At 40.2% G+C, this 15,805-nt stretch overlaps 2 protein-coding genes across 2 annotated transcripts; one reads left to right on the forward strand and one right to left on the reverse strand.

Moving 5' to 3' along the window:
• Positions 1–1,347: 1,347 nt before the first annotated feature.
• akr1a1b (aldo-keto reductase family 1, member A1b (aldehyde reductase)) lies at positions 1,348–8,134 on the forward strand. The gene is made up of 9 exons (XM_053322435.1): positions 1,348–1,530; positions 4,388–4,483; positions 5,540–5,659; positions 5,758–5,909; positions 6,196–6,391; positions 6,501–6,700; positions 6,997–7,069; positions 7,193–7,279; positions 7,476–8,134. Exons 2-9 carry the CDS (start codon positions 4,403–4,405, stop codon positions 7,539–7,541), a joined length of 975 nt encoding a protein of 324 aa, XP_053178410.1. The 5' UTR covers positions 1,348–1,530; positions 4,388–4,402; the 3' UTR covers positions 7,542–8,134.
• Positions 8,135–8,184: 50 nt separating this feature from the next.
• On the reverse strand, positions 8,185–15,449 carry c7h19orf44 (chromosome 7 C19orf44 homolog). The gene is made up of 10 exons (XM_053322469.1): positions 15,220–15,449; positions 14,960–15,112; positions 14,712–14,857; positions 13,460–13,976; positions 12,527–12,854; positions 12,162–12,241; positions 10,021–10,525; positions 9,849–9,914; positions 8,626–8,792; positions 8,185–8,320 (listed from the first exon to the last, which is right to left on the reverse strand). Exons 1-10 carry the CDS (start codon positions 15,343–15,345, stop codon positions 8,231–8,233), a joined length of 2,178 nt encoding a protein of 725 aa, XP_053178444.1. The 5' UTR covers positions 15,346–15,449; the 3' UTR covers positions 8,185–8,230.
• Positions 15,450–15,805: the final 356 nt, after the last annotated feature.

Consider the following 15,805-nt stretch of genomic DNA (forward strand, 5'->3'; position numbering starts at 1 on the left):
AATACTCTCCTGCTTCTATCAACACTGTTTTTGTATTGCAGGCCATTACATAAGAAATCTAGTTTTGCTTTGTCTTTAATCAAGAATCACTCATTATTATTATTATTGTTATTATGAAACGATAATCATTACCTATACAGTCTCTCTAGTCACCTACGCCCTTTTTGACCATTGAATGGTTATTATTTTAAAACATTGTTACCTAAAGTTTTAAGTTATTCATATGCATTTATTTCACCACCTTAGCCTATATATATATTTACTTTTTTTTCACCTAAACTATTATCTTCTAACCATTTAGTCCTAGATTCAGAGCACAAATTCATCAATTAATGAATGTTAACTCACAGTTACATTCCTTTATATGTCACCACATTAGTTGAGTCGTTCCAGAATACACTTCATATCATTGTTGAGTATCAGTGACTTGCTCCAGGTGAGTTGTCATGTTCAACAGTGAATAAGTTATTCAAATAATCCTGAAAAGGAAGACTGAGAAAGGGATTGTATAGATGTAAATTGTCTCACCTTGACAAATTAAACTAAACATGAGTGTCAGGAAGAATCACAGCCAGCACTCATTCACACAGAAACACCTGTGTGAGTGAATCATGGACGCTGTCGCTTTGTCAGCAGCTCAACCATGGGCACCTGGGGGTCTGTGGCCCCTGAACAGTTGACCTCTTCGACCAGTTTGTAACAAAGCCTTACAAATAACAGTTGAAATCTCTCATCGGCATTCTAACAATGAAGAGCAAGGAGTTCATTTAGTACAACTTCTTTTGTATAGACCTGTGTTGTATACGCTATATTTTGGTGGTATTGATATTTTGTATAGACTTTTTGTATAGAAGTTTTTTATTTTGTTGCTCTCAATGTCCTAAAATATTACACAGTATTATACAAGCTTCATTTTCAGAATAAAGTTTCAACTTGTAAAACTCTTAACACAAAATGAAACTTAATAATGGCTTCAACACTTCAGTGTTCAAGGGATCAATATAGGACGCCATGACTAAACTAAGTTTGGTTACATCTGTCCTTTCTTTCTTTCCTGTCTTCTCTTCTTTCCTTCCTTCCATCTGTCCTTCCATCCTTTATCCTTCCTTCCATCCATCTTTTCTTCCTGTCTTCTCTTCCTTCCTTCCATCTGTCCTTCCTTCCTTCTTTCCTTCTAGATTAGTTACAGTTACAGCAGAGTGGAGAGTTCTTGTATTTAGTCAGTAGAGATTTCAGTCTAAATCCAGTAGATGGCGGTAATGCTTCACTACTCACCAATGAGAAAAAGAGGAGGTGCAGTTCATCCATCCTATACACCACTCTCATATTTTCACAGGAAAGAAAAAAACATATGTAAGCTGTTTTAACCGGAAACAGAGGAATCTGCATCCCGGAAAGGGAAACGTCACCAACATGAGGTGGTGTTTTTGAACATTTGGCAGGAAGAACACAGTAGCACTGTAACTGCAACACTCGAGGACTACAAGAAGAAGAGGAGCTGCCCGTCGCAGGTTTTAAAGTGGTGCAACAGTAAGTTAACGTAGTGACTGGATCATGTGATGTGATTTGACAGCCGGGCTGAATCAACCATGCAGTCATTGAAATGTCAGCTGCTAAAACAGATGCTCCGTCGTTTGTGTTGTGACACCGGGCGGCGGGTGAGTGAGTGAGTGAGTCCAGCACTGTGAAAATGTGTCGTAGTGAAGGTTGCAGGTGTGAACACAAACAGAACAGAAACAGGATAGAGACGTTAAAACAGGTGCTACAGCTAGCTGCTAGCTGCTGTTACAGGAGGCGGACCTCTGAGCTGAATTTAATGGAGAGTTGTTGTTTACAGCGGAAGAAAATAGTCCCCTGACTGACCACACAATGTGTATCATTTCTGTATTAATACATTCAAAGGTAAACTCGTGTTGAGCTCGAGGACACGAGCGAGGTGTGGCTGTTGCGCGTGACTCTTCAGGAAAATCAGCTGACAGAGCTGGATTTAGGAAAGATCTGGAAAATGTCTCTTTGTCTTCTGTATTTTATAACCTACTGTTATTTATTTATTTATCTCAAGCCTTTCTCAAGACATTTTTACCCCAAATGCTTCTCACGAGATGCGTTCCTTACAACCATAACAACTATAGTAATGCATTACAACCATAACAATAACAGCAATATTTAGAGCCCGACCGATAGTGGAATTTTGGGACCATTGCCGATACCGATATAAAAAAAAATATTATTATTATTTTTATTATTAAAAAAAAAACTCTACATGCACACATATAATGGAGATATAAGAAGAAACTTACATTTTATAAAACAACATCACTGCAATGAAACAGTAAACTTCACTGGGAATTTAATGTAGCCTATATAATAATCTTGAATTAGGAAAAAGGATGAAATACACATAAAATGCTGCCTATATCTCTAAAAAAAATATTGGCACATATTGGACAGCATAAATACTGATACCGATATATCTGTGATAGGTCAATATCGGTTGACCGATATATCAGCTGGGCTCTAATATAAATATAAAAGAGGAACATAAAAAAATAGAATAAAAAATTTAATTGAATTGAATAAAAATTGATAAAAAATAATAGATTATATGACAAGCTCATTGCAGTAGGCTATGACGTTTCCCCAAATGTAATAGTGAATGAAAAGCAGAGAAGTGTATTCATCAAGATCATCCATCTGTTTGTCAGTTTCAGAGCTGCAAAACAAACAGAAACATCAACTCCTGCTGCTGTAGTGGTGCAGTCAGCTGACAGTTTCACAACAGACAATATCATAAACATGATGTACTACAAGCATAAAATAAGAAGAAAAGATAGTAAAATCAGACATAAAGGTACCAGTACCATATAATATAAAAACACTGAACCAGTGTCAGCCTTATTAATAAGCAGGATATTCATACAAAATCATACTCTAGTCATTAATAGAGCAGAAATGATTAGTTGATGGACTATTAGCAGCCAGCTATTTATATAATCAGTTCATATTTTGAGTAATTTTTTAAGAAAAAATATCAGATTCCAGTTAAACTCACGATAAGAATGTGAAGGTCCTAATATCCTGATAGGATCGCAGGAAAGAGCAAAACCCTTAATCTGCAAGAAAGCCACTAAGCCAGAAGTTTTGTCTGTTCATGTGCACAGCATTGAATTTAAATACATAGATCTGAGCGTGGGACTAAGTTTATCTCCTCAAGCTTATCTAACACTAGCCTGTTTAGTCATTTGGAAAGTTGCAGCAGCACTTTTAAGATATTTTCCATACCTACCTGAAAGCCAGTGTAAAGATATAAGAGGACTAAATGTGCTTAATTTCCTGGCAGCTGCACTCTTTAATGTGCTGCAGTGGTCTAATTCTGTTTTCGGGACAGCAGACTATTATATTAGTCAACCCTGCAGGAGATTAATGATTCTCTCTAAGTCATCTCAGGATATTAAACCTCAAACTCAGACCATTTTAGATAAGAAAAATCAGTTTCCCCCCAGTGTCCTGATTTTGCTGATGCAGCTTAGATCTATTAAATCACCCAGTGTTTCTAACTCTGCCTTTAAGTCTTTATAGTTGTGCAGTATAATATAACTTGTGTGTTTCCTGTTTGTTGCCAAATATAATGAATTGTGTCATGTCTTTTTTAAATCAAAGGAAATTGTTCTGTTTCTGTCTGGAGACCGGAGGGAAAAATAAGTCAGCAGCAGACAGTGGGCCTGTTCTGTTTTGCTGATTATAGTGCAAAAAAAACGGAAGCCAGTGTTTAACCAGAACAGAGTAGAGCCTTCCCAGTCAGTTTGTTAGCTACATACAACTGCAGAATGGGCAAAACCTCTGCACTACTTGATATCTCTACCACAAATATAGACTGCTAGTATGATTTTGCTACATCAGCATCTAACACAGTTGTCTCATGACACCAGCTCTCTGATTGCTGCTATAAAGTCATTTGATTCATCAGGAAATGGTAAAACATTGGTGTCTGGTTAAAAGGGACTTTAAAGAAGGGTCTGGGAAATGTCCCAATGTGTATTCAATAAGTATTCAGGTTTTGATATTTGGGTGGTTCCACCAAGATCATTTTGTCAATCGAGATAAGTTTGACACATTTTATACTGAACTTTCCTGGAGATTAACATTCAGTTCCTCTTTTAACCACAGTACTGATTTGTCCCTAGTGCTTGCTTTTGGCAGCCTTGTTGCAAGAGATTTTAATTGTTTCTTGCAATTTTCTGTCCGAGATTGTAGAAAAATGAGACAGTTACGCCCAATAAACCGATAAATGGCTTATATAAAGGGTGTATCTTACATTGAATTGTTGCTGCTGCAGCTTTAAGCATCAGAGTCAGATTGAATCACTCTCTTCTTGTCATTTTTTAAGGTGCTTCTGAGAGGCATGAATGACTTTGCAGTTCTCAACACGGGGCGGAAGATGCCCCTCCTCGGACTGGGGACATGGAAGAGTGAGCCAGGAAAGGTACAGCAGCTGCAACACTTTTTAATGTCTTGTTTTTAACCTGTTTGAAAAATATGTTCATGTTCATAAAGGTATCTCTGTAATGTCAGGTATTTAAGCTGCAGCACTCAATATTTTTGTAATAGCAATATATGAAATGAATGTGTAATGTGAAATGTGTCCTTCCTGGTAATGAGCATACAGAGAATTAACTAGCTCTACAGAACATTTTAGCCTCTTTTAGCTCATTGTTTTGGTTTTACAGTTCCCAAATTTACTGTTTTAGTTCAGTCTTACCACTCTCATCAACCTTGTATTATTATGAGAGCGAAAGCTGAAATAATAGTAATAATACATTTAATTTGCACCACACTTTCCATTTATACTGCAATTCAAAGGACACACAACATAAAGAAAATAAGAAGAGGTACAATGAAAAAGCCTCCTTGAATAGAAAGGTTTTTAAGCCTTTTTCAAGAGCATGGTGCAACAGAGCAGAAAGGGGGGGTGACTCAAGTCTGGTGTGCCAATAAAGAGAGCTTGTTTTGCTGCTCTTTAGCTGGAGGAAATTTGTGTCATCCAGGCTTTTATCTCTGTAAAGGTGCAGTGTGTAAGATTTAGTGGTACCCAACAGTGAGGTTGCAGATTGCAACAAACTGAATACCCCCTCTCCAAGTGTGTGTGGAAACCTACAGTGGCCATGAAAAACACAAAGGCCCTCACTAGCTAGTGGACCTATGTGTATATATGTATATATAAAGGGCTCATTCTAAAGTAACAAAAACTCATTGATTCTTAGTTTAATTGGAAACTTATTAAAACAAATGTATGGATATAATTATTCCATGCTTCAGCGTTATCAGGTGATCATATCAGTGTCGTCTCCAGTGAGTGCTGGCCCCCAAGTGGCCAAAATATTAATTGCTACCCAAATATGGAAAATCAGTCAAAAATGAGTTTGTTCATTCACATTCAAGAGTGAATGTGAATGAAACTAATGTGTGCCAAGTTCCACACCTTACAAACTGACGGTCGTGTCTGTGTTTATATTTAACAGTTGTCCTATTTTCCCTCTAGGTGAAGCAAGCAGTCGTTTGGGCCTTGCAGAGTGGTTATCGTCACATTGACTGTGCAGCCATCTATGGCAACGAGGTTGAGATTGGAGAGGCCCTTCAGGAGACACTTGGCCCTGACAAGGTAAAACAACTGAGAAATTTCAATCAGTCTTTAAAACAATGTCACTTCTCTTTCACTTTGTTTTATCGTTGTCTGTACTGATGCTGCCTGTGCACCAGACCCTGAGACGAGAGGACGTGTTCATCACATCCAAGCTGTGGAACAATCGACATCACCCAGACGATGTGGAGCCGTCCCTCCTGAAGACCCTGAAGGACCTGAAGCTGGAATATCTGGACCTCTACCTCATCCACTGGCCCTACGCCTTCCAGTAAGCTCAACCTCCGCTCAGGTTGAACGATGAGATAATTACCTTCTTATCCCATAAAGACTACCTTTTGTGTCTTTAGATAATGAGATAATTAACACGTAATCAGGAGAAAACAGCTTGTTTATCCTCAGATAATGTGCAAATGAATTTGTTATTATTTCAGGATAGTGAGTAGACCTTGCAAAGGGGTCATACTTGTTAAAGAAAACTAGTTTTGAATTGTTTTCCGGTTCAGTATGTTTATAATCTCTCTTTTAATTGTGGTCTTCTTCTTGGTATCCCCTAGACGAGGAGACGTTAGTTTCCCCAGAAATGAAGATGGCACCTTGCTGTACGATGACATTGACTACAAGCTGACCTGGGCTGCCATGGAGAAGCTGGTGGGGAAGGGCCTTGTCCGAGCCATCGGCCTATCCAACTTCAACAGTCGGCAGATAGATGACGTCCTGTCTGTCGCTAGCATCAAACCAACTGTGCTTCAGGTACAGGGTGTGGGTCAGCAATGTGCTGGCAAGATTATTTAATGTGTTTTAAGTACAGCAGGTGTAGAATGTATTAGTCACTCTGGTATCTCTGTGTTTGGTTGGGCAGGTAGAGGGTCACCCCTACCTGGCCCAGGTAGAGCTACTGGCCCACTGTCGGGATCGGGGTCTGGTGATGACGGCTTACAGCCCTCTGGGATCTCCTGACCGGGCCTGGAAACATCCAGACGAACCCATCCTGCTCAATGAGCCTTTGATTGCCACCCTCGCAGAGAAATATAAAAAGTCGCCTGCTCAGATTATTCTCAGGTGATTTCACAAGCAAAGTTTCTTTCCAAATGTAGCACACATTTGTGAATTAATGTGCATTTCTTTCTATGAACGGAAATTGGGCACGACTAACTGTAAACCCTGTAACATGTTATCACCATATAAAGTTGATAAAGCATGGTGTTGGAAGTGCATATTGCTTTCAAAAACCTGCACTGTATTATCCCCAGTTAAATTGTCATATAAACTTGGTCAAGGAACTCTCCAGTGACTTTATGTTCCAGCAAACAACAAAATGTCAGTTGTTACAATCACAAAATGTTTTGTATTTCCAGGTGGCAGACCCAGCGAGGAGTGGTAACAATCCCCAAGAGTGTGACAGAGTCCCGGATCAAAGAGAATATTCAGGTGCAGTAAAATTGCAGTCACAGAAGTTCGCTTCCAAATCATGAGACTTTTCTTCCTGCAAGTGCTTAAAAGTTAAATATAGATGTGAATCACACTTTTTCATACAATTTGTGTTTTTCTCAGGTGTTTGACTTCACCCTTGAAGCAGAGGAGATGAAAAGTATCACGGCTCTAAATAAAGGCTGGCGCTACATTGTACCAATGATTGAAGTAAGTAGACTTTATGTACTGAATCTCCAATGGTTAGAATTATAGTGTTCGTTGAAAACTTTGTGTTCTCTAGCTCACTTTAATAATATAATATAATATAGTCTAATATAATATAATACAGGAGCCAGTGATTACCCTTGGAAGGTATGTAGGACTGGTGTTGTACGCAGGTTTAACTTTGGTTGGGGTGTTGCAGGTGGATGGAAAGCGGGTTCCCAGGGATGCGGGACATCCTCACTACCCTTTCAACGACCCCTACTGATGACTCACACTACAACCTGAATTTGTGCCTTCAAAGACCCCCCCACCCCCCATCAACACCACATCACCCTCCTGTACTTCACTTAAAAAAAAAAAAAGGTTCTGGCTATTGCCATTGGATTATGTCTTTAGATTATGTCAAACCCTGCACTTCAAGTTACTGTTGGTGATGGAGACTGGGAAGTCTGGTATGCCTGTATACATACTGTACTGTACGTGTTATTTTTTAAATAAACATTTTGTTACTTCCCTGGCAAGTGTCTTTATTAAACCAGCTGATCATAGCAAAGTGAATGAAGGAGAGAAACATTATTGCACACTCAATTTCCACTTTTGGAGTCTATTTTATTAAACCAGTGCATTATAACAGAATTATAGTCATTCTTGTCAATTCTGTAGCAGTCCCAGCATTGATGTCTTACATTATTTCACCAGCAATATGGAACTGTCAAAAAAAAATAAAAATCTTTACATATACAAAAGCTCAACATCCCATAACATACACTGACACAGTGACTTTAAATGTATGGCAAGATTTCATCATATTAGACTCTTTTAATTCACACCTCAATGGCAATGATTAACAACACATCTTAATTCATCACATAGTAAAAAATATAGTATTAAATAAGTGTGTATAAAAGTATTCTTTTAATAAGAAGTGTGATCCAGGATAGTCAGTGCTGGTGCTCACACAGACTGGCAGTCTTTCATCTCCTGCAGCACCTCCTCTAATGCTTCCTCCATTGTCAGTTTGGGAGGTGTGTGCTTACGGATGTACTGTGGAAAGAATGAAGAGCAGTTGTAGACAAACCAGTGTGTGTGTGAGCATTATCTACAGGTTTCAACATTTTAATCTTTTAATGCAGTTTGAAATCCAGAGTAATACTAATTTAAATTTTACAGGTCTATCTCATGTTATGTTCTACTATGTGCACGCAGCCAAATTGTGTATCATCATGCAGAGAGAAATTATATGAGCTAATGAGGAAGCAATCACTTCTGTTGGGAGAAACTTTGCAGTAAAAACTACTCATGTGAAACAAACATGATAATCAGCTATGTGTGTGTGTGTGTATATTTACCTCCTTGGTGTCTTCCAGAGTGATATATCTATAGTTTGGTGGCTCCAGGCTCCGCAGCAGGCTGGAGTGCAGATGGCGGCTGCTTTCAATGAAACGCCTCGTCATGGTGAGATGCTGTTTTAGAATTTCATTGAGAGCGAATGCAGCTGGATTGAAGGTGCTGAAAGCTGAGAAGAGGACATGGGACACATGTTAAAAGAAAATAGCACACATGTACAAATCATCACAGGATTTGTAGTGAAACAATACTTGTGCCAAGACTCTTCCAGCACCACTAGTGTGAGATAACTGCTACACCACACCAGGTATCACCACTCATCTAACAATCATATGTGAACAGCAAAATGTAGCAATTTTATTTAGAGCGGAAATAATTGAGTTTCGATAACTGGTAATTAGCTGCAGTTGTCATTTTAATACTTCTAAATCTAAACAAAGTAGTGTAGCATGGAAAGTTATTTGTGCAATTTTCAACATTTTTTAAAGCTTTATAATACATTGCATATTCATCTGTAAGAAGTGATCATTGTTAGCTTTAACCAGAATCAACTATAAGTTTCTGTATTAGACTGTGTTTAATCTGTCACAAAGACTTCAGCAAACTTCCTACATGTGGCATTTTAGTACAACGCTACAGACTCTTTGAGTTTAACTTGGAGAGGAAAAATACTAAATTGTTGAGCGTGTCGGTTTCACTGCTCAGCCTGTTCTGGGTTTCCTTTGTCAGCGTTGTCATAAATTAGATGTTTTTATCACTGTATTGTGTTTTGGGTCAAGTACAGGTAGCAGCTCTCTCCTTGAACCTCAACTACATCAGATTTACATACATCAGTTTCAAAAGTAATGTTTTATCCTAAAATGCTTTAATATACCCTACAAATGCCATCATTCCATTAAAAATCAATAAAAAAATTTAAATGAGCCCCAAAAAAGTTTGATTTTTTAAAATTATTATTAATATTGATATAACAGGTCTATCCTTGTAAGCAGTCAAAATTCAATAGTGTTTCACCTACAGATGGCGCCACAGCAACATGATTCATTTAAATGGCCTTCCCTACCTACCAGTGGTCATTTGATATAGGATTCAGACTGCATCAAGGTTTAAGTTTCCTGTTGTCAAAATGACACTAAAATGAGTGAATAGGCGAAATCTTTCTAAGTGCTTCCACATTTTCTTGGTGTATCTACGTTGTATGTTGTCCTGTTTAACTGGGTCTCACCTTCCACAGTAACTGGGGTTGGATTCATGTAGGTCATGCCCACTGTAGGATCCAGAGTAGCCATACCTAGAGAGAGAGAGAGAGAGAGAGAGAGAGAGAGAGACATCAGAAACCCGTGTGCTCTATATAGAACCTTCAAACAGAAATATGATGAAGTGTATGGCAGACTAACCGGATGACCATGTGGAAAGCTGCGTCTGTACCGCTGCCTCTTTTAAATCTTTTCTAGTTGGAGTACGCTTTCTTGAAAGACGGGATGATTCCCGGTCACTATGTGAGACTGAGGATCTGGAGGAACTGGAGGATCTGGAGGATCTGGAGGATCTGGAGGATCTGGAGGATTTGGAGTCTCTGCTTCTGCTCAATGATCTCTGACTGCGATCCGAAGTCTGTGAGTCTGTGAAAGTGCTCGAATAATCGTCTTCTGTCCTCCCGCGAGACGCATCCGACTCCGATGCCTCCTCTCTGACCTCTGATAAGACCTCTTCCTCTCCGTCTCCTGGCAGGTGCTCCGAAACCTGGCTGGCGCTGTAATCTGGCTCCGTCCTGCTCTCGCTCTCAAAGTCACTTCGGTAGTCCACCTCACTCTCTTGTTCCTCTCCCTGCTCCTTCAATCCCTGCAGCTGCTTATATCGGTTTGGAGATCTAGAAGCAGGGATGCTGTGTTTGTCTCGCTTCTGTTTTCCCAGCAGGCAGAAAGCAAAAAGATTAGTCTATTGAACCCTTTAGGGTGTTTTTTTATCTCATATACAGTGCTGTTCAATACTAAATAAAAAAAAACAACACACTGTTTTATCATGACAGTGTATTTTTGTTTATTACTGCAGGGCTCTGTGGAAATAATATGTCTAAATCAGTCAAAGTTAGTGCTCTATCCCTTAAAATTCATCTTATTTTCATAGGTTTAACCTTTTAAAATGTCAATCAATTATACAAGAGTGAGAGTTCACATAAGTGGTCAGGCAGGCTTTTAACAGGTTTAATCATATATATCTATATTAGGTATCTGGTTGTGTAAATGAAGGCAAACGTGGAACATTACTCAGACTGTTGTAAATGTCTAGCTTCTTCTGTGTTCAATGCAAAACACTGTATTCTCATGCTCACCACCAAACAACAGCCACACAACATTAGTGGCTAGCTGGTGAACACAGTGAAGCATTTAGGCATTAAAGAGCCAGATGTTTCTTTCAGGAGTCGGTGGAGACTAAACGTATGGAGTTTATTCCCTATCTTAATTCAAGAGCATATTAAATGGATTTGAGAGCAGTATTTATTGATTTCATGCTCAGATTTTGTGATATTTTCTCTCAAAAACTCTGCTCTCGCGCTCAAATTTGCTCTGTACATGCTCGCACTGTGTCCTCACACTCGGTTACAACGCTGCTCGCACAGATTTCCTGCGCTCAAACTCAAGTTCTTCCTCTCGTGCTCAGGGAACTTGTGCTCACGAATCTCTGCTCTGCTCTCGGATGTTTTGTGGATCAAAGCTGTCAACCAATCGAAGGCCGGCTAGTATTGACTAATCAGACTGTCCCTGTTTATTTACGGGTGCGTTCGCTGTTCTTCGAGGAGCGTTGCATGCGGGCGGGCACTCTTTCAACCGGGTTTATCCACTCCTGACCTCCGGTGCTGTAACAAATGTGGTTTCTTTAATTTTTTTGACCACTGTTGGAATAAAATATCATTTAATAAATACACAACCGTCCGTGATTAAAATAGCTATATTGTATTATAATAGTAAAAAAAAGTTTTAATTTCCTACCCCTTTTTAACTATTTTTCAGTTTGTAACAAACTATTACCAAATATTACTACACAGGTATGCATGCTTGAATGTTGCATGTTGCATGAACAACTTTATTAGTCTGATTGGTCAATACTAGCCGGCCTTCTATTGGTTGACAGCTTTGATCCACAAAACATCCAAGAGCAGAGCAGAGATCTGCGAGCACAAGTTCCCTGAGCACGAGAGGAAGAACTTGAAATGAAATCAATAAATACTGCTCTCAAATCCATTTAATATGCTCTTGAATTAAGATAGGGAATAAACTCCATATAAACGGAGCTAAAAGCAGAGTCAGTATCACACTTGCATTCATCAAATGCCCAGAAAACATGACTCCAATTTGCTGCTAATGTCGACTGGATGTGTATACAGGGCAACTGTTTGCTAGGAGACCAAAACAGAGCTAAAAGGCGCTACAAATGAATGCTAACATTGCTCCATGTCTGTCGGATGTGTAAATAAGCACAACTAATTTGTAACTTTACTTGAATCCACGGTACTTTGTTGACTTCCTTAATTTCCCACCTCTTTTGCTGGTGTTTCCTCAGCGAATCCAAGAGAAGCTGGGACCAGGTCGTCTAATGTCATCACATTAATTTTGAAGTCTGCTGACAAAAAGTCACAGTGATAGAATTTAACACAGTGATAAATAGTGTATATCCACTCAACTGGCATCAACAGCACTGCTAGTATTACTTTATAGAGTGATGACTTCTGTACCTGGTTGTCCATCTAGGGTGCATAAGATCAAGAGTGAAGAATAAAATAGGATTAATTAACAAAATTGAGCACATCATGTATGGAATAAATAGCAAACAATGACTACAATTAGAAACATTCTCTTAATCATAGTTAATGATGACACTAACAGCAATCTGAACTTCTCTCACCTTCAGAAGAAGCCAAACTGATCTCACTGTGTGGATCTTCGGAGCCAGGCCCAACAGGGAAGAGCTCCTCCAGAGAGAGTACCTCTCCATTAGCCGACATAGAGGAGAGGGAATGTGGTGGACTCTGAGCTCTGTGAGGAGATGGGGAGACAGAGGGAGGAGGGGACGGAGACAGCACAGAGGGGCTGAAGTGGGCCTGAGCCTGGCCGGTGAATCGAAAAGGAGAACTGTGGCGAACAGGAGAGGCGGGAGAATGAGGCGGTGCTGTGTTGGCAGCAGGAGGAGGAGGAGGTGTGGAGTAGAGCCTCTGACTGCTCCTGCTTGACATCTGTAGAAGACCCACAAATAAAGATGGAGGAGGGGAACAATGGCGATGGGGGTCAATAGAAAGATGAGGAAGTTTCAAATTTGTGGGATATTTATGGAGAAGCTTCTATTCAAGCCAAACAAAAAGAGTAACACCCAACCCTTAAGTTAATTATGTGCACGACAGGTAAGTAAGAGACCAACTTCCTGATTTCTTCCAGGCTCTTGCCTTACTTAGTGGAAAAGAGGTATTTGCCCAGTTATCAATTTACTTGTTTTGAACTGAGCATTCATGCCAGTATAATGTGAACTTAGACTTGTTTGGCATAACTAAAGCTCAAAATATCCCATCAACATGACTCTTATATCACTGGAACACTAAAACTTGTGTCCATTCACAAATAAATACTTACTCTGTGTTGAAGACCTGTGGACATATAGGACATTTATAACGTCTCATAAAAGCTCACCTCTAATTCATATAGAACCACGGATATGCCAGCTGGTTGCATCAACCTAGCTACTCTTGAAAATAGCAATATACTGCATGCCTTGCAGTGAGTGCACTAAGCCACCAGCCTGTCATTAAAGTTAGAGGATGTATGTGAAAGAAGGAGCAGGTTTCACCTTGTCTGCCGTTCTCCTAGAAGAGGGTCTCTCTTGTCTTAAGCTGTTGTCTGTTGAATCTGAAGAGTCTCCGAGCAGTTTCCTCATGTCCTCTTCATCACTTTCCAGACTCACACCCCTCACTAGTCTCACTGATTTTGACTCCAAACCCACCGAAGGCACTGATGCAGCTCTGGATCTGGATCTGAAAGCAACATCTGGGCCTTTTGGAGACCCAGCAGAAGCTGCTGCAGTATCAGTACTGTCAACAGCTACAGCCACCTTGCTCTTGAGGAAACGTTTCCCCTTCTGGCTCTCCTCAGTGCTGGACTGTGTTGAGAGCAGCACAGGGGCCCCAAGGGACTGGGCGACTACTGGTGGTGGTGAAAACCCCATGTCTGAGGTTAGATTGTGGGCAGGTATTGGCCCCTCTCTTGTCTGTTCCTGAACCTGCTTCCGACTGCGGATGCGGTTCTCAATTTGAACGAGTCTTCTCAAAGCAGCTGTCTGGGAGCCACGCTGGGAAGAAGACACATATCTGAGCAGAGAGAGAGAAGAATTAAGAGCGAAACATATATATGAGGTTCAGCAGCAGAGGTGAATATATTTATGGATGTTATAATATCTTCCCAAAAGTGAAGCCAAAACATGTTGATCGCCTCCTGGTGGCTGGCTGCAGTATTGGTCATAAGTCCTGCCCCTTCCATGTTAACAGATGGGATATGAGCCAAATAAAAAAAAATCAAAGTACACTTTCAATCAATTTTTCCTACATTTTTCTGTCATTTTAGGTTACACTTATCACAGTTATTTGACAGCTGTGAGAGCCGCTCACAGACCTGTCGGGTAGCAGGGGGCATCCCACCGATCGACTCTATTGCTCAGACTCTGGCTCCAAAAGATATCACACAAGCAGATGATATCTCCTCCCAAAAAGGGGATAATTTGGCTTCACTTTTGCTTAGCGGCAGGAAGTGGAGACACATTGTCCATATTTACATACATTCAATGATCTGATCTCTTGATTTTAAATTAAGTATGTTCTATCAACCTGCCCAGGGACTACGGGTGGAAAATAGCAACTTACTAAAACCCGGTGCAATGCATCTCTCCTTGTTTTATACAGGGTTAATGTTTTATTGCACACTGTCCCTGTTCAAATAAAGATAAAAAAATACATTTTAAAAAAGAACAGGTTCAGTAGAACCAAGGGTTGAGGAGACAGAGTTTTCCAATCAAGTGCTCTATAAACTATGTTTCTTTAGAACCATACCTGTGTTCAGGCACCTGCTCCATCTGTCTCGTGTATACAGGTGACTGGCTGCTGTTTGTTACAGGTGGTGGAGCCTTCTTCAAGAACCTGCTCCCCCCTCCTCCTCCTCCTAATCCTCCCCCCAGAGAGCTCTGAGGCCTGTGATCCTGGCAGAGGAAAACAAGGAAGGCTCAGAAAGCATCACATCAAGTTGACCTTACGGTCCCACTGTGTTGAGGTTTTACAAGTAGTATCCTTCAGTTGTTTACCGTGGTAGGTTCTCCTTCTCTTCTCTGGTGATTCTTGGCATCAACAGATCCCACAATGTCAACTCCATGCTCAGAAGCAGAGCTGACTGAAGACAGGTCACTCAGGTCTGACAATAACGTGTGTGTATTTGGAGGCACCCCACCTACAGCACCCTAGGCCCAGGGAGAAGGGAATCACGGTGTTTCAATGTGTGGACGGCTTAAAATACCTGTAACAATAATACTGCTGCTTATAAACCACGAGAATACATGAAACTCACTGTATGTATGGTTGTTTTGGCTGTTGGCTCCAGTGTTGACTCGGTGTCTCCTCCGCTGCTTCTTTTCCCGGACAGCAGCGCCTGAGCTCGGTCCAGAGCGCTGCTACGACCGCCTCGTCTCCACATCTTTAAATTGGTGCTCCTTTGGACGCTGTATCACTAGCGGTTAGACACTTCATACACTTCGGTATATATTAATAAATAACGTGTGCATTTGGAACATATTGTGCAAGTTCGCCACAGAAGTATTGTTTTTTCCCCTTGTTTTCCTTAAGTTTAAGTCGCTAACTGCTCATTCTGGCGTCCTTCGTCTCCATGGAAGTTTCCTCGCCCTTCTTATTCTTCTTTATCTATAACGGCAGTTCATGTCCACTACGGGAAACAGCGACACCAACTGTTCATTGTGCGTACTTTTTAAGAATGTATGCACAGTCCTGAAGAAAAATATATATTTCCTAGAAGTGTAATAGAATTTTTTTTAAACTCCTGTTGAAGACACTGTCTGGAAACACTTGTGTGATTGACACACACAGAAAGAAAATGTTATGGTTTGCATGTCAAAAAATTGCTGAGTTAGATTTTGCAT

This window comes from Scomber japonicus, chromosome 7 (assembly GCF_027409825.1).
Source record: "Scomber japonicus isolate fScoJap1 chromosome 7, fScoJap1.pri, whole genome shotgun sequence".
Classification (NCBI taxonomy): domain Eukaryota; kingdom Metazoa; phylum Chordata; class Actinopteri; order Scombriformes; family Scombridae; genus Scomber; species Scomber japonicus.